Below are 18,919 nucleotides of genomic sequence, written 5' to 3'. Positions count from 1 at the left end.
ACTATGAGTCGCTGGGACAGAGAGCCCGATAGGAGACCTTAGAGAAATGAGAAGTTTTGTCAATTATTAATCAGAGTTGTGCAGGTCATTATGACATTGAGGTGATCAATTTAAAACTAAAGTTCTTTTTTTCTTTTTTTCTTTCTTTCTTTCTTTCTTTCTTTCTTTCTTTCTTTCTTTCTTTCTTTCTTTCTTTCTTTCTTTCTTTCTTTCTTTCTTTCTTTCTTTCTCTTTCTCTTTGTGCTCTCTCTCTATCTCTCATTCATACATCTTTCTGGTTGTCTTCTGTGACGAGCACACATTCCATTAAACAAGTGATATCTCCCTAATTGGAAATCAATCAGGGATTGTTTTTCCTATTTGCACCACACCAGTTCAATCTGAGGAAATATGTTTCCAAAGCCAACTGAACTGCCCTGCTAGCTTAAGTTTAGAAAAAAAGCTATGTTGCCGTCTCTACCTTCTATACACGTCTGATATGAATGACCTCCTTTTATGATTGAGTTTTAATTAGTAGCACAATAATAAAAATCATGATCATCTGAGGCCCTAGTTTTTTGGTTGATACACTGTATTTATTTGATTTAACAGGTTCTACAGTTCCCGTAGAACTTATCACTCATGCCAGGGCAGTTTTTAGGCATAGGCAGACCGAAGCCTGTGGGTGATAACTGTAGGAAGGGGCACTACAGAGCAATTCTTCATGAACTGTGCTTTGAGCAAAACTTATTCACAACTCTGATACCATAAGGCCTCTTTTCCACGGACTGTTGATAGGCAGTGAAATGCCTCTCAAACTTTCAGAACTGCTTACTGCTGCCTGGTAACTTCTTGTTGCTGCCTGGTAACTGCTCACTGCTACCTGGTAACTGCTTGCTGAGTACACAGCTCAACAGTCTGTGTCAAAAAAGCGATCTAGTGGGTTCCAGGCCTTACAATTATATGGCAGGTGTTATTTCTGTGCAAATTAGACCATAATTGTCATAGATGTGGTCTGTATTGATTGGTGCAACTCTTCTGGATTCATGGTGCTACTATAGTCTGTCATGTAAAAACCGAGGCTTTACATAAACAATATAATGTTTTTAACATAGTGGTTACATCCCCCTCTTGACAATTATAAAAAGAGTTTATTATGTGGGTTCAGTGAGTTTGGGCTGGTGATGTTGTATATCTGGCCTGGTAATAATTTGTGTATTCATTATACAGTAGATTTATTTTGAGAAGGAACATCATTCCTCTATACAACCAATACATCACTTTATGTAAGCGGTGTTCTTCCTATTCTCAAGATTTGGGGAGTCAAAAGAAGCCTTGCAAGGAGCAGTATAGGGATGATCGTAATCAGCTACCGTAATTACGATTACACAAATTTTAGACAGAGGCGCCAGGCTATATACCGGACCGCATTGGTGATATGCTTCCATTTATTGCCTGAGGAAGTGGGATGTACCCGCGAAACGCGTTGCACCTTGTTCGGAGTATGTAAATAAACTGATTTTTGCTTAAAACAGCAATTTTTGTGTCTGTTTTGGAGGGGTAAGTCCACCGCTACCTACTTAATTTTATCCATTTTAAAGAAATATTGTTTTTACCCTGTTGGCGCCTCTGTACTACTTTTGCAGTTGTTTCCTCACCTGCCTTCATAGTGGTTACCTGGACGGTAACCCTTTTTTGTGAGTATAACCTACCTATACTTACCTTCCATACCCAATTTACAGTACATACTACACTATACTGGGCTCTCGGCGTCTTCCCTTATATTTTGACAAATTTTTGCGTACACTTTTGCAAGTTCGCCTATACGTAATTACGATTTATACATTTAATTGCTTTCGTATAGTCATTTATAATCTCTCATAAAATTTTGCATACTTCCACGTAATTTTGTGCCGACATGCTATTGACACCAAAATTGCTAGATATATTAAGGAGAATACTGGGTACAAGCAAAAAAAAGAATTTTACAAAAAGACCTTGTAGATTTTGAGAAAATCGATTTTAAAAATGCAAAGAAAAAATGGGTTTTAAACTCAGAAAAATGACAATTTAAAAACAATTTTTCTTTGCATTTTAATATCGATTTTCTCAAAAACTACAAAATCTTTTTTAAAAATGCTTTTTTTGACTTGTACCCACTATTCTCCTTAACCTATGTAGAAATTTTGTGTCAATAGCATGTATGAGTGCTTTGCTATTAACCACTAAAGTCGGCACAAAATTATGCAAAATTTCAACATTTAGGAAATATTACTATTAGATACGAAACTTATTACGATTTTACCTGAAATTTTGCATTACTATTACGATGTGTAATTGCGAATGTCGATGCAAAATTTCGGCCCACCACTGGCCAGGAATAGGGGTGATCAATGATGCAAATACTTCCAAATTGATGCAGGATTATGCAAATTATGTATGTACATTTGTGGCTTGAAAATGACCCAATCATATCCCACCAAGGCTCAATTTGGTCCATTGTCAAGCTGCATACACGTACATGCAGAATTTGCATAATCCTGCATCAGCTCGGAATGAATTGCTCTCACTGACCATGCCTAGCCAGCAGCACCAAAATGTCCAGAAATGGCCCTGACTCATACTCACCACTAACTTCAAGAAAGATAACATTTCTGCATTACTTGACATGCCTCAGAGCAGTTACAGGTGTTTCTATAATACAGCTTGTTAAAATACTTGCCGTGCATATAGAGGATTTTAATATTGTTTTTGTTTCCTTGGAGAATGTGGTTACAATTTAAAGAGAGGTCCACACACAGTCTTGATCAGGAACAGAACAAATCCTTTATTGTTCCAGTACACACTTTATGGCATCTGACTGTCCCAGCCGATGATCGTTTTGGGGCCATCTGGGTCCCCTTTGTCTGCCTTTTTGTCTGCCTTTGCCTTGACAAAGGGGACCCTGGTGGTCTCAGATGCCATAACCAGGCATGGGCTTTCGAGTAGTAATCTACTCTAATTCAAAATTCAAATGAAGTCTAATGACTTCACCAGTGACCGAGGGATAGAGGGTTAACTTATCCAGAAGTCCTCGGTTCCACCACTCACTTCTGCGCTTCCTCCTTCCGGCTTGAAAGAGGAATCCAGTGAGTAATGCAACGCGGCTTTCATTACACCTATCACGCATAATGGAATGCAGATGACCCGAAGACTTCTGGGCAAGTTAACCCCCTATTCCTTGCTCACAGGTGAAGTCATTAGACTTCATTGGAATTTTTATTTTGAGTAGATAACTACTCGAAAACCCATGCCTAGCCATAACGTGAATGCCTCCACTGGCTTCCTATCCAGTCTAGAATCAGATTCAAGGTACTGTGTCTGACTTACAAATCTGTCCACAAAACCTGTCCAACCTACATTTCCGATCTCACTCAGAGGTACACACCTAGCCGCTCACTCCGCTCCTCCAATGAACTTCGCCTAACCGCCCTCCGCATCACCCAGTCCCATGCAAGCCTCCAGGACTTCTCAAGAGCTGCACCAACACTATGAAACTTCCTACCTCCACCCATTAGGGCAGCCCCCTCCTTCAACATCTTCAAGAAGGCCCTCAAAACTCACCTTTTTACTCTGGCCTGCCACCCCTCACAAGTGCTCTAAACCCGCAGCTGAACTCTGGTCCGTACCTTTCATGTCCCTACCTCTCCCTCTAGATTGTAAGCCTTTGAGCAGGGTCCTGCTCCTTTTGTGTCCAACCTGATCATGCACCTCCAATACTGTGCACCCATGCTATGCATTTGAGTGAACTCAACTTGCCTAATCTCCATGCTCCCATCCAGTGACTGACTAAGCATTATCTTGTACTCATACTGTGCTGCGTGATCTGGTTTCTTGTTTTCCTGTATTGTCATATTGCTGTATGTCACCCTAAATATTGTCTGTAACCTAAACTAATGTCCAACGCTGCGTAATATGTTTGCAATTTATAAATACAATAAATAAATAGCGTGTGTGCTGGAATAATAAAGGATTTGTTCTGTTCCTGATCAAGACTGTGACCGGACCCCTCCTTTGATTGTCTGGATTACGTTGTTGTTGGGATCCTTCCCCAACATCCACTGCATACAGGTGTAGGATGCTTTTGATTGGACAAGTTAAAGAGAGACAGCTAAGGTAGTGAGAGGGGCAGGAGTAATTTGCTTTCCATAATAGGGTCTTTCGTAACAGACAGTTGAGAGCTATGGTTGCAAGGAATCAAACAACTGTACATAACCCCACAACCTATACGTTTACTGTAATCATAAGGGTGTAATAAAACCTTAACTTATGGAAACAAGGCATAATATTAATGAGCTCCTTCCTTCTCTGACTTGCGCACAGGTGTGCCACTCAGCGACAGGTTAAAGAGGCTGTTACTGTTCACTAATATGTCTCGTGACCTGATACACAGTGTCACGGATGTACTAGTTTCTGAATTCTGGTACATGCTTAATTAAATCAGATGGCATGATTACTACTAATTAAACGATGAATGTTAAATCCCGCCTGTCAGCTCTCATCACTCACCTATTAAACTCGCCATGGACGCCGTGTTAATTATCTTGCCGTAGCCTTGACTCAGCATTACGCGGCCTGCAGCCTACAGAAAGAATTAAAGACAAACTCGTGACCTCTCGTTAGTAGCGTAGCAATGGCTCAAATGATTGTTTTTTTTCATTCTTTCTTTTTTTTCTTCTTATTCTTCATTAACATTACAATATTTGCTGCTCCCTGCATACAAATAAAATAAAAAGCTAAGCAAGCCAAACCAGCACTTTTCTTTTTATAACAATTTCATGTTTATATATACAGTATACATACATATATATGTAGATATATATATACTTGTGGTTTCATTTGCAATGAGCAGTGGCAGTCATGTGACTTCTTCAGGGCACCTCCTCCCAGTCCTGCAGTTCTGAGGAAGGGTTTTGCATCACAGGATAGATGCTCCAATAAGCTCTGAGCCAGCTGGTTCACACGGACATCTGCCGAGCTCGGCGCCGCGTTCAAACGCTGGTGTTTAAACTGTTTAACCGCTAGGTTTTGAAGGCTTTTTGGAAGCCTTCAAGGCTAGCGGTTAGGGTCCCTAGCTTGGTTTGCGACATTAAACACCTTCCAGGAGCAACATGTTGCTTCTGAAACAAGACACGTCGCCGATATCTACCGGCAGGCTTTCAAAATAGCCTGCAAAAGCTGGATGTGAGCGCTTCCATTTACTTGAATGAGACATCACTCATTCCCAAAGTAACAAGAAGTAATCATCATATAACCTCTGAAATCAAACCCAGTGATCAATTAGTTGGCATCTGGTTAATCTGACCTGCATCTAGCTACTTTAATTGGCTGGATTTAAAGTGACACTGAAGCTAAAAAAAAAAAAAAATATAATGAATTGTATGTGTAGTACGGATAATTAATAAAACATTAGTAGCAAGGAAAATAGTCTCATAGTTTTATTTTCAGTTATATTGCCTTTTTTATCACATTGCATCATTCTTTCATATTTGCAATTACAAACCACATGCAGAGCTAATGACCCTTTGAACTTCCCTGCAGTTAAACCGTATCTGAAGCTGTCTTTCACTGTTTCAAAATAGGACTGTCTCAGACAGGGTCGGAGATCTGAGAAGCTCTTTTGCATAGTGCCGGAGCAGAATATAGAATTGCATTATGGACATTGGCCCCCGCTTTGTTCCAGCACATTACACATTTGGAATTTTACTTAACCTGATTTATGTGTATTCATAGAATCCCTAAAATAAGATTGCAAAAAGTCTCTAAAACCAGAAAAGTGATATCACACTTTTAAAGCATATAATCCAGAGAGTCCGCACACTCCAGTATAAACAGTTCCTTGCTTATTCAGCAGTCGTGAAAAAGATCCATTCACATAACCAACAAATCATTTTGGGTCCCCAAGGGGTAACAGCACAGAATGGTAACGTGTACGGACCCTCTGGACTATACGTTTGACTTATTTGGTCCTGCAGCTCAGGAATGGTGTGCAAGCAAGGAGCGGTAATCCCGAGCTACACACAGAGGGCATTTTAACTCACCTCCCGGGGGATCCCGACATCGGCCACCATTCCTTTCCTCTCCTCCGAGGCTCTGCAACCCCTAGTGAGATCGCCATCTGTCGTCATGATGACAGCCGGCAATCTCACTATAGGGTTACAGTGTCACCCATAGGACGGAGGGAAAACCGCTGGATCCCAGGGAGGTGAGTGAGTGCTGGGCTGCTGCAGAACTTCCTAGCAACATGATTTTTTTTTACAGGTTTTAGGATCTAAAAGCATGCGAAAAAAATTGCACTGCTTTTAGACCCTAAAATCCGGAAAGAATCATCACGTCAAGGGGGTTAACCCTCCTGGCGGTATAAAAAATTCCGCCAGGAGGCAGCGCAGCAGTTTTTTTTTGTTTGTTTTTTTCTTATATCATGTAGCGAGCCCAGGGCTCGCTACATGATAGCCGCTGCTCAGCGGCATCCCCCTGCCCACTTCGATCGCCTTCCTCGATCTCCAATCAGGAAATCCCGTTCAAAGAACGGGATTTCCTGGAGGGCTTCCCCTGTCGCCATGGCGACGGGGCGGGATGACGTCACCGACGTCATTGGGAGTCCCAAACCACCCCTCAGCGCTGCCTGGCACTGATTGGCCAGGCAGCGCACAGGATCTGGGGGGGGGGGGGGCGCGTGGCGCGACGGATAGTGGCGATCGAGCGCGGGGCGGCGGTGATCGGTGTGCTGACGCAGCCAGCAAAAAAAAAAATTAAACTAATCGGCCCAGCAGGGCCGGAGAAAACCTCCTGCGCGGCTTACCCCGAACTACGTTTGGGGTTACCGCCAAGGAGGTTCAAGAATACCTAAGGTGACATGTTGAGATTACATGAGTGACATATTTAAATGAGTGACATGTTACATGGCATGATGAGATAAACATACGGTATACCTAAACATTAACTATGACATCAACTATGACTGTCTGGTTTGGCTCATGCTCCATATGAAAAAAGGTAAGACTTCAGCGCATCAGCAGAAAGAATAATTGGCTGCAGGTTACCATCTCTGCAGGATCTTTACGCTAGCAGATGCAGGAAGGGAACAACCAAGATTGCCTCTGACCCCTCTCACCCTGCTCACTCCATCTTCCAGCTCATGCCTTCAGGAGTAAGATACCGTTCAGTGGCAAAAAAACTTCCAGGCATAGAAAGCTCCTTTCCTCAGGCGGTAGCCATGCTTAATGCGGCGGAACCAGGGCCGGATTTCTGGCAAGGCCACATAGGCCATGGCCTAGGGCACCAGAAATTTAGGGGCGGCTTGGTGAGGGGCAGTAAAGCTGTTCTATACAGCCATCCCTATCTACAAGGACAGCTTAAACCTTTGAACTCTCTGTCCTGTACTTGTGTCATCCCTGCAAGTCCAGTAAGCTCTATCCTGCAGGTACACATCAGCCTAACTCACGTGGAGACACAATGGGTCCATCATTAGTAACGAGCTGGCAAACATAACATAAAAGCTCTTAAGGAAAACATAACTTTTAATCTATACGCGTATTACTGAAATGGTTATTATCTGTAACATTCAATGAAAGTAAGTAAAATTCTCATTGGGGCACACAGAGATAACAACCATACAGACGGTATAGTTGGCCTTGGGCGGTAAAAAGTACAAATCCGGCCCTGGGCGGAACCACACTAAAACTGTTAGGACTGGAGAGCATTACAGCACAGAACCGAAAATGAACACTTCTCACCCTGCTTACAGCCCCTTATATACTGTCCTTGACTTGTAATATCTACGCTGCATGTCCTTGTATGTTTTTTGTCTGCGTCCGTTAAGCAACTGCCATGTCAACACATATAGTACTAGCCCTACTAAGAATTTATTTGAAGGCCCTTTCATTTTTCCAGTACTGTACAACAAGAGTTTAAAAAAAAAACTTGAGTTGTTATCTAGGCAAAATAGTTGTCGAACAGCTTGTCAAATTCAACCTCGTTTCCTGAAAAGTAAATAGCATCTAAATGTGTAATATGTTGGCACTTTATAAATACAATAAATAAATAATAAATCTAAAACAGATGAGAAGCAGTGAGACACAGCTTGAGATAAGGTTTTAGTGCTGAAAGGGTCAAAGCGTCATTATTTCTTCTTCTTTATCAGCTATAAAGGCAGAGTGAGGATTCTAAGCAGTAACTGTGACAGTCTGATGCAATTGTAAAAATAAAGCTATAAAACTGAAAATAAATATATAAGACTTTTAATCAATCATCTGTACTACACATACAATTCATTAACTCATAAGTTTATTTTCACTTCAGGTGCACTTTAAGGCTAAATCAGCAATGTAGCAAATAGTATCAGCAGTGGTGCTCAGCAGAGCTCGAATATTCGAGTAGCTCGAATATTCGAGCTCTTTTTCAGCTATTCGAGCTCGGTATTCGAGCTCCGAATAGCTGTAGCTATTCGAATGGGCTATTCGAGTACACTCGAATAGCCCATTCACTATTCGAGCTATTCGAGCAACCCGGCGCTATTCGAGCTCGGTACCGAGCTCGAATAGCGTCATAGCCCAGATTGATGTCCTTAGAGCCAATCAGAGGGCTTCCAGGCCCTCTGACGGCAGCCAATCACAGAGGGGGACCCTGGCCAGCCCCTACCCTATAAATAGCGGCCGCCATGTTCCGTTTCTCCATGCTTGCCTGAGACTTGTACAGAGAGAGAGTTGCTCCTTTGTGCTTTGGCTTAGCAAGTGCTCTATTGTGATCATTTACCTAGCGTTTTTGCTCACCTACACCTGCCATATACACCTATATTGTTGTTAGTTAGATAGACATTGTATTTTAGTTAGTAGCTTGTGTGTTACATTAGAGACAGGCAGCTGCTGCAAGCTTACAGGTTTAGGCCTCAGGGGGCCTTGCCTCTGTGGGCAGCTGTCCTCTGTTTATTTCTCTCATCTATACCAGTATTTCTGCTGTCCTTTACTAATAGTATTGTAGTTATACTGTACTAGGACTAGGACACTCACTGACTGTCACTGTTTATAGGCTACTAGCTAGCTCCTGCGTGTGTGCACTCACTCACTGTCTGTGTGTACACACACTCTATTTCCTTCTGATTACTGATAGATTATTGTTAGTTAGTTGTACTTACTTACTACTTACTCTTACTGTACCCGTAGGGACACTCACTGTCACTGTTCATATAGGCTACTAGCTCCTGCGTGTGCGCACTGCACTCACTGTCTGAGTGTACACACACAACACACACTCTATTTCCTTCTGATCGCTGATTGATTATCGTAATTAGTTAGTTCTACTTACTGTTACTACTTACTCTTACTGTACTAGGAGTCTAGGACACTCAGTCACTGTCCATAGGCTACTAGCTCCTGCGTGCGTGCACTCACTGTCTGAGTGTACACACACCCACACTCCATTTCCTTCTGATCGCTGATTGATTATCGTAATTAGTTAGTTCTACTTACTGTTACTACTTACTCTTACTGTACTAGGAGTCTAGGACACTCAGTCACTGTCCATAGGCTACTAGCTCCTGCGTGCGGTCACTCACTGTCTGAGTGTACACACACCACCCACACTCCATTTCCTTCTGATCGCTGATTGATTATTGTAATTAGTTAGTTCTACTTACTGTTACTACTTACTCTTACTGTACTAGGAGTCTAGGACACTCAGTCACTGTCCATAGGCTACTAGCTCCTGCGTGCGGTCACTCACTGTCTGAGTGTGCACACACCACCCATACTCCATTTCCTTCTGGTCGCTGATTGATTATTGTAATTAGTTAGTTCTACTTACTGTTACTACTTACTCTTACTGTACTAGGAGTCTACGACACTCAGTCACTGTCCATAGGCTACTAGCTCCTGCGTGCGGTCACTCACTGTCTGAGTGTACACACACCACCCACACTCCATTTCCTTCTGATCGCTGATTGATTATTGTAATTAGTTAGTTCTACTTACTGTTACTACTTACTCTTACTGTACTAGGAGTCTAGGACACTCAGTCACTGTGTTCATAGGCTACTAGCTCCTGCGTGCGTGCACTCACTGTCTGAGTGTACACACACCCACACTCCATTTCCTTCTGATCGCTGATTGATTATCGTAATTAGTTAGTTCTACTTACTGTTACTACTTACTCTTACTGTACTAGGAGTCTAGGACACTCAGTCACTGTGTTCATAGGCTACTAGCTCCTGCGTGCGGTCACTCACTGTCTGAGTGTACACACACCACCCACACTCCATTTCCTTCTGATCGCTGATTGATTATTGTAATTAGTTAGTTCTACTTACTGTTACTACTTACTCTTACTGTACTAGGAGTCTAGGACACTCAGTCACTGTCCATAGGCTACTAGCTCCTGCGTGCGGTCACTCACTGTCTGAGTGTACACACACCACCCACACTCCATTTCCTTCTGATCGCTGATTGATTATTGTAATTAGTTAGTTCTACTTACTGTTACTACTTACTCTTACTGTACTAGGAGTCTAGGACACTCAGTCACTGTGTTCATAGGCTACTAGCTCCTGCGTGCGTGCACTCACTGTCTGAGTGTACACACACCCACACTCCATTTCCTTCTGATCGCTGATTGATTATTGTAATTAGTTAGTTCTACTTACTGTTACTACTTACTCTTACTGTACTAGGAGTCTAGGACACTCAGTCACTGTGTTCATAGGCTACTAGCTCCTGCGTGCGTGCACTCACTGTCTGAGTGTACACACACCCACACTCCATTTCCTTCTGATCGCTGATTGATTATTGTAATTAGTTAGTTCTACTTACTGTTACTACTTACTCTTACTGTACTAGGAGTCTAGGACACTCAGTCACTGTGTTCATAGGCTACTAGCTCCTGCGTGCGTGCACTCACTGTCTGAGTGTACACACACCCACACTCCATTTCCTTCTGATCGCTGATTGATTATCGTAATTAGTTAGTTGTACTTACTGTTACTACTTACTCTTACTGTACTAGGAGTCTAGGACACTCAGTCACTGTGTTCATAGGCTACTAGCTCCTGCGTGCGGTCACTCACTGTCTGAGTGTACACACACCACCCACACTCTATTTCCTTCTGATCGCTGATTGATTATTGTAATTAGTTAGTTCTACTTACTGTTACTACTTACTCTTACTGTACTAGGAGTCTAGGACACTCAGTCACTGTGTTCATAGGCTACTAGCTCCTGCGTGCGTGCACTCACTGTCTGAGTGTACACACACCCACACTCCATTTCCTTCTGATCGCTGATTGATTATTGTAATTAGTTAGTTCTACTTACTGTTACTACTTACTCTTACTGTACTAGGAGTCTAGGACACTCAGTCACTGTGTTCATAGGCTACTAGCTCCTGCGTGCGTGCACTCACTGTCTGAGTGTACACACACCCACACTCCATTTCCTTCTGATCGCTGATTGATTATTGTAATTAGTTAGTTCTACTTACTGTTACTACTTACTCTTACTGTACTAGGAGTCTAGGACACTCAGTCACTGTGTTCATAGGCTACTAGCTCCTGCGTGCGTGCACTCACTGTCTGAGTGTACACACACCCACACTCCATTTCCTTCTGATCGCTGATTGATTATTGTAATTAGTTAGTTCTACTTACTGTTACTACTTACTCTTACTGTACTAGGAGTCTAGGACACTCAGTCACTGTGTTCATAGGCTACTAGCTCCTGCGTGCGTGCACTCACTGTCTGAGTGTACACACACTAAATTTACTTGTGATTACTACTGATTATTGTAACTGCTAGTTGTACTTCCTGACTGTTACTACTTACTTACTGTACTAGGGGACACTCACTCAGTCACCTCACCAACCAACCCACTCCATTAAAGTACCCCACTTTTAACCCGCCCTTTTACAAAACTTTTGTCTATACGCCCAAAACATTTAAGATGTCTGGAAGTGGCAGCCAGCGCGGTTTGGGCAAGGGGAAGGGCAGCAAGGGAATCAGGAGGAGAGGGAGCAGCATTGTGGCAAGCCGCGGCCGCGCCACCATGCACAGTTCCGCAGCAGCAGCAGCAGCGTCAGTGGCTAACATTCCTCCCATAGCCACTGGCCGTGGACGCCTTGGGCGCCGCCCAGCAGGAGCATCTGCAACTCACGCTGCAGAGACACAGCAGCAGCAGCGTGTAGCACCTGCTCCCATTTTCCTCCAGCCGGGTCGGAAACGTCCCATTGAGGAAAAGGATGCAGACACTGTGGTGCAACTCATGACGGAGGATGAGCAGCCCGCCATCAGCTCTGCATCCGAGGCCTCCACCCTCACCACCACCACCACCCCTGTTCGCAGCAGCCGCCCAGCAGGGTCTGGGGAGGAGGCCAGTTCACCGTCACTCGCCGACCTGTCATTCAGCAGTCTTTTGACCCCAGGCATCATGAGTAAATTGTCTGCTGTTGTTGGCGATCTTGATGAGGAGATGCTGATGGGCACTTTGGGGGATGAGGGATTGGACAGCAAGACTGTGGCGACAGTCAAGCAGCCCATCCATGCATCAGGAGAGGAGTTTGGGGGGTCCTCATCCCAGCAGGACATGTTTCAGGAGGGGGAGGATGATGATGACCCGGTGACAGACAGAGACTGGGTGCCACCACCTCCAGGGGATGTCGTCCTCAGCAGCTCTGAGGAGGAGGAGGAGGATGCGCTTGTGGGCCTTGCAAGGAGGCGCATCATTGCAAGCATTGGCAGCGTCCCACAGCCTGCTGGTGTCTCAGGCTCAGCAGCAGCAGCAGCAGCAGCAGCCAGTACCACCCCCAGCCGCACCCAAGCCCCCCCCCCAACCACCACAGGGAGACAGGCAGCAGCGCTTCCATGCCGTAGGGGGAAGTTTCTGTCACCAATCTGGCCGTTTTTCACCATGCCCACTGTGTACAGCAAGTACGCCACTTGCAACCACTGTCAGCGGAAGTTGAGCAGAGGTGCAGACCCCTTAAAGTTCAGCACCAGCTCGCTCATCAACCACCTTGCGGCTAAACATTTCCACCAGCATGAGGAGTTCCAGAGGCTGAAGGCATCTGCTGCTGGCAGTGGCACCACACCCATCACTGCACAGCCTTCAGCAGCAGCAGCAGCAACAGCAGCCACCCGCCCTCCTGCTCCTCCAGCAGCACCAGCAGGAGTGCGGAAACGCACTGCTCCTCCCCCCTCTGCAACTCCTGCCGCCGACACTGAGGCCTTTTCTGGCAGCCAGTCCTCAGTGGCCTCCTCTGCTGTGTCTGCTGATTCCCGTGTCAGCAAAAGGCCACGCCAGAGCCTTTTGAGCGAGTCCTTCCAGGGGGTGGTTAGGGCTCTGCCTCCCAGCAGCCGTCGCGTGCGGCAGCTGAACGGCTTGCTGGCACGGGCCATGTGCTCCCAACTCCTGCCGTACACGCTCGTGCAGGAGGGGAGCGACATTCGTGCGCTGCTTGCTTGCGCAGCCCCAGACTGGCAGCTCCCCAGCAGACACTTTTTCTCCCGCAAGGCCATTCCTGCACTGCACCGCTTTGTGATGGCCAATGTGGAGCGAGGGCTGGAGCACGCGGTTGGTGAAAGGGTCCACGTCACCATGGACTCCTGGAGCAGCCGCTTCGGGACAGGCCGCTACCTGTCCTTCACTGTCCACTGGGTCAGCTTGGTGGAAGGGGGTGAGGATGGGAGAGCAGCAGCGGGCACAGCAGCAGCAGCAACACAGTGGGTGGTGCCACCCCGCAGGCTCAGGGGAACTGCAGCAGGTTCCTCCGATCCTCTGCCATCCTCCGGCACACCTGGCCAAACCCCCCGCCTCAGCAGCAGCGTGAAGGCCCGCCACTGCCAAGCGCTGCTGCACTTGGTCAGCCTTGGGAAGACCAAGCTGACGGCAACCCATGTGTTGGCCAAACTCCAGGAGCAGGAGAGGATTTGGCTGACCCCCAGAGGCCTCAGAGTCGGAGAGGTGGTGGCCGACAATGGGGCCAATCTGGTTGCCGCAATACACAGGGGAAACCTGACCCACATCCCCTGTCTTGCCCACGTGCTGAACCTGGTGGTGCAGAAGTTCCTGCGCACCTACCAGGGGATGGGCGAACTGCTGGAAACGGCAAGGAATGTTGTGCGTCACTTCCGGCGCTCGGCTGCAGCCTGTGCGAGCCTGGAAGACGTGCAAAAGGAGCTGGATCTGCCACGCCATCGGCTGATCCTTGACGTTCCGACTCGCTGGAACTCCACCCTGGCGATGTTGGAGCGTCTGGTTGAACAGAGGCGCGCTGTCAAACAGTACCTTGCCCTGGCCACTGTTTCCGCAGCTCTGAGAAGGGACAAGACCAGCAACATCCCGTCCATCGTCCCCGATGATGACTGGAGGCACATGCAGCAGGTGTGCTTAGTGCTGGCTCCCTTCCTGCAGGCCACAAACATGGTGAGCAGGGACCATGCTATGGTCTGCGAGTGGGTGCCCCTGGTTTCTCTGCTGAACAGGGCCCTCGATGCTTTGCTGGAACAGGGAGCGGCAGCCTTGGACCAGCAGGAGCGGCAACCAGCTGCGCAGTCCACCTCTGAGGGGGAGGAGGAGGAGGACTTGGTGGAGGTCCCTGACCTGGCTGCTGATGAGGGGGATCAGCACAGCGCAGCTGAGTTGGTGCGGGGGTGGAGAGAGGATGAGGCGGCAGAGGAGGAGGATGAGGACAGCACTGACGTCGATGTGCCAGCAGACGTGGCCCGCCTCTTCCCAATGGCAGCGCACATGCTGACGTGCCTGCGCAGGGACCCCAGGGTGATCCAGATGAAGCAGAGGGAGGACATCTGGATCAGCATGATGTTGGACCCACGCCTCAAGGGGAAGTTGAGCCAGTTCCTGCCGCCTGCAGGAGGAGACCCAGCGCAACAAATAAGGAGCTTGCAGCAGGCCCTTGTTGAGCGCTTGGAGGAAGCCTTCCCCCAGCCTTCCACCCCCACTGTCCAGCAGCCAGCACAGAGGCAGCAGCAGGTGCCTGCATCCAGCAGCAGCAAGCGCCCCACAGACCTGCTGTCTCTCAGCCACGAGCTCTACAGGACTGTAGAGGCTCCGGCAGCAGTGACTAGAGAGGAGATGCATGCAGCAGCATCCTCCTCCGGTCACAGCCAGCGCCTGACCCGCATGGTGGCTGACTACATGGGGTCGTACAGCGGGCTTGACAGCGATGCCCCTGTTGATCCCATGGAGTATTGGGTCAAGCGCATGGAGATCTGGAGCGAGCTGGCGCAGTACGCCCTGGAAGTGCTGTCCTGCCCCCCTTCCAGCGTGCTGTCCGAGCGCTGCTTCAGTGCAGCTGGTGGCGTGGTCACCGAGAAACGCTCACGTCTGTCTCACAAGTCTGTGGACAGACTGACGTTTCTCAAGATGAACCAGGCGTGGGTGGAAGGCGAGTTCCTGGCCCCTGTTGTCGGCGAGAGGGGGACATGAACTGGCTGCCGGAACCATCGTTAATGTGCCTTACCACCCTTTACCACCTCCTGGCTCCTGCTCACTAAGCCAGCCTGGTTCACTTTGACTATTACGTCGCCTGCAGCCACACATTTTACACCTACAGTGGGCTGCTGTGTACTGCCCTTCTGCTGTCTGTCTGTGTTTCCCACTGCCAGCGTACACAGAATTACCTTCTTCTGCTGCCACTCTGCCACCAGCTATTACGTCAAACAATAGCTATATTGGTTGCAAAACCAAAAACCAAACAAACCATTAAAAAAAAAAAAAAGGTTTAATTTTTCTGAGGTGCCCGGGTTGAAAACTGTGTTGTCCCAGTTGTGTATTGGACACAATGTGGGCTGCACGACCGCTGTCTGGGACCTCCTGTTGTGTTTATTTACAGCCCTGGTATCACCGCTAGGTACCAGGGCTATTATGTCACGCTGCCTACCTGCTGCCACACTCACACTGCTCCTCCATACCTCCTCCTGCTGCTGCTGCTGCTGTCTGTCTGTGTTTCCCACTGCCAGGGTACACAGATGATTTACCTTCTGCTGCCACTCTGCCACCAGCTATTACGTCAAACAATAGCTGCTCGCCTACTCCTCCATTCCTCCTCCTGCTGCTGCTGTCTGTCTGTGTTTCCCACTGCCAGGGTACACAGAATTACCTTCTTCTGCTGCCACTCTGCCACCAGCTATTACGTCAAACAATAGCTATATTGGTTGCAAAACCAAAAACCAAAAAACCATAAAAAAAAAAAAAAGGTTTAATTTTTCTGAGGTGCCCGGGTTGAAAACTGTGTTGTCCCAGTTGTGTATTGGACACAATGTGGGCTGCACGACCGCTGTCTGGGACCTCCTGTTGTGTTTATTTACAGCCCTGGTATCACCGCTAGGTACCAGGGCTATTATGTCACGCTGCCTACCTGCTGCCACACTCACACTGCTCCTCCATACCTCCTCCTGCTGCTGCTGCTGCTGTCTGTCTGTGTTTCCCACTGCCAGGGTACACAGATGATTTACCTTCTGCTGCCACTCTGCCACCAGCTATTACGTCAAACAATAGCTATATTGGTTGCAAAACCTAAAAACCAAACAAACCATTAAAAAAAAAAAAAAAGGTTTAATTTTTCTGAGGTGCCCGGGTTGAAAACTGTGTTGTCCCAGTTGTGTATTGGACACAATGTGGGCTGCACGACCGCTGTCTGGGACCTCCTGTTGTGTTTATTTACAGCCCTGGTATCACCGCTAGGTACCAGGGCTATTATGTCACGCTGCCTACCTGCTGCCACACTCACACTGCTCCTCCATACCTCCTCCTGCTGCTGCTGCTGCTGTCTGTCTGTGTTTCCCACTGCCAGGGTACACAGATGATTTACCTTCTGCTGCCACTCTGCCACCAGCTATTACGTCAAACAGTAGCTGCTCGCCTACTCCTCCATTCCTCCTCCTGCTGCTGCTGTCTGTCTGTGTTTCCCACTGCCAGGGTACACAGATGATTTACCTTCTGCTGCCACTTTGCCACCAGCTATTACGTCAAACAATAGCTATATTGGTTGCTAAACCTAAAAACCAAACAAACCATTAAAAAAAAAAAAGGTTTAATTTTTCTGAGGTGCCCGGGTTGAAAACTGTGTTGTCCCAGTTGTGTATTGGACACAATGTGGGCTGCACGACCGCTGTCTGGGACCTCCTGTTGTGTTTATTTACAGCCCTGGTATCACCGCTAGGTACCAGGGCTATTATGTCACGCTGCCTACCTGCTGCCACACTCACACTGCTCCTCCATACCTCCTCCTGCTGCTGCTGCTGCTGTCTGTCTGTGTTTCCCACTGCCAGGGTACACAGATGATTTACCTTCTGCTGCCACTCTGCCACCAGCTATTACGTCAAACAGTAGCTGCTCGCCTACTCCTCCATTCCTCCTCCTGCTGCTGCTGTCTGTCTGTGTTTCCCACTGCCAGGGTACACAGATGATTTACCTTCTGCTGCCACTCTGCCACCAGCTATTACGTCAAACAATAGCTATATTGGTTGCAAAACCAAAAACCAAACAAACCATTAAAAAAAAAAAAAAGGTTTAATTTTTCTGAGGTGCCCGGGTTGAAAACTGTGTTGTCCCAGTTGTGTATTGGACACAATGTGGGCTGCACGACCGCTGTCTGGGACCTCCTGTTGTGTTTATTTACAGCCCTGGTATCACCGCTAGGTACCAGGGCTATTATGTCACGGCGAGCTGCCTGCCTCATTGACTGCCTGCTGCCACACACTCATCCTCCTCCTCCTGCTGCTGAATTTACCTCCTGCTGTCTTTGTGTTTCCACTGCCAGGGAGCACATACAATGGCGCTTCCAACATGCGTGCGCCCACCAGCTATTTGTTACGCTCAAAAATAGCTGCATTTCTTTAAAAAAAAAATTGAAAAGAGAAATACGTGAAGAAGAAGAAGACGATATTGAAAAGGAAGGAGAAGATGAAGATGAAGAAGAAGAAGAAGATGAAGAAGAAGATGAAGAAGATGATGAAGAAGAAGATGAAAAAGAAGAAGAAGATGAAGAAGATGAAGAAGAAGAAGATGAAGAAGAAGAAGAAGAAGATGAAGAAGATGATGAAGAAGATGAAGAAGATGAAGAAGAAGAAGAAGAAGAAGAAGATGATGATGATGATGAAGAAGAAGAAGAAGAAGAAGAAGAAGAAGAAGAAGAAGAAGATGAAGAAGAAGAAGAAGATGAAGAAGAAGAAGAAGAAGAAGAAGAAGAAGAAGAAGAAGAAGAAGAAGAAGAAGATGAAGAAGAAGAAGAAGAAGAAGAAGAAGACAATATAGAAGAAGAAGAAGAAGATATAGAAGAAGAAGAAGAAGATATAGAAGAAGAAGATCGAGAAGAAGAAGAAGAAAGATAAAGAAGAAGAAGAACAAGTATATACAGTAACACTACTGAACAAAATTAAGGACACAACTTCTCTTTCCACATTTTTTTTTAAAGGAACATCCCCACATAATCACTTGCTGTTGTTACTTGGAAAAAAAGAGGTTTCTTGCATCATTCACCCTCAAAACAAGTGTTGGAAGGCTATTTAAGGCCAATTCGAATAGTCAGCTCGAATAGTTAGCTCGAATACCGACTCGAATAGTGAGCTCGAAGTCCGAGGTCGAATCGAATAGTAAAAATTATTCGACTCGAATATTCGACTGACCTCGAATAATTTACTATTCGAATTCGACCAAACTCGAATTTTAAAAAGGGGTATTTGAGCATCACTAAGTATCAGTGCTTATCAGAGTTTGAAAGATGCTTTGAGGTCTTGTTCCATTTTAGAGCTCAAGTTTAAGCTTTGATCTTCTCAGATAGCCAGAACAGTACAGCAGCAGCCCAGCCTGCTGCTGACTCCTTCAGCAAGACTGTTTCAGGCCACATGGCTGTTTTTTAATACAAGATTTTTTAGCGGTAGAGGCTTTGAGTGACAAA

At 46.4% G+C, this 18,919-nt stretch overlaps 1 protein-coding gene across 2 annotated transcripts in view; it reads right to left on the bottom strand.

Annotated features, from left to right (window-relative positions):
• The window catches only part of LOC137532938 (D-threitol dehydrogenase-like), a 112,134-nt gene that overhangs the window by 41,000 nt on the left and 52,215 nt on the right, over positions 1–18,919 (bottom strand). For both annotated transcript variants that reach the window (XM_068253970.1, XM_068253971.1), the window contains one exon: positions 4,528–4,600. In XM_068253970.1, coding sequence (XP_068110071.1) covers positions 4,528–4,600 — 73 coding nt within the window. The remainder of the gene's footprint in view (positions 1–4,527; positions 4,601–18,919) is intronic.

The sequence above is a fragment of the Hyperolius riggenbachi genome, chromosome 9 (genome assembly GCF_040937935.1).
Source record: "Hyperolius riggenbachi isolate aHypRig1 chromosome 9, aHypRig1.pri, whole genome shotgun sequence".
Lineage (NCBI taxonomy): Eukaryota > Metazoa > Chordata > Amphibia > Anura > Hyperoliidae > Hyperolius > Hyperolius riggenbachi.
The sequence above is the reverse complement of the archived record's forward strand: the minus strand, read 5'-3'. Positions and strand labels throughout refer to the sequence as shown.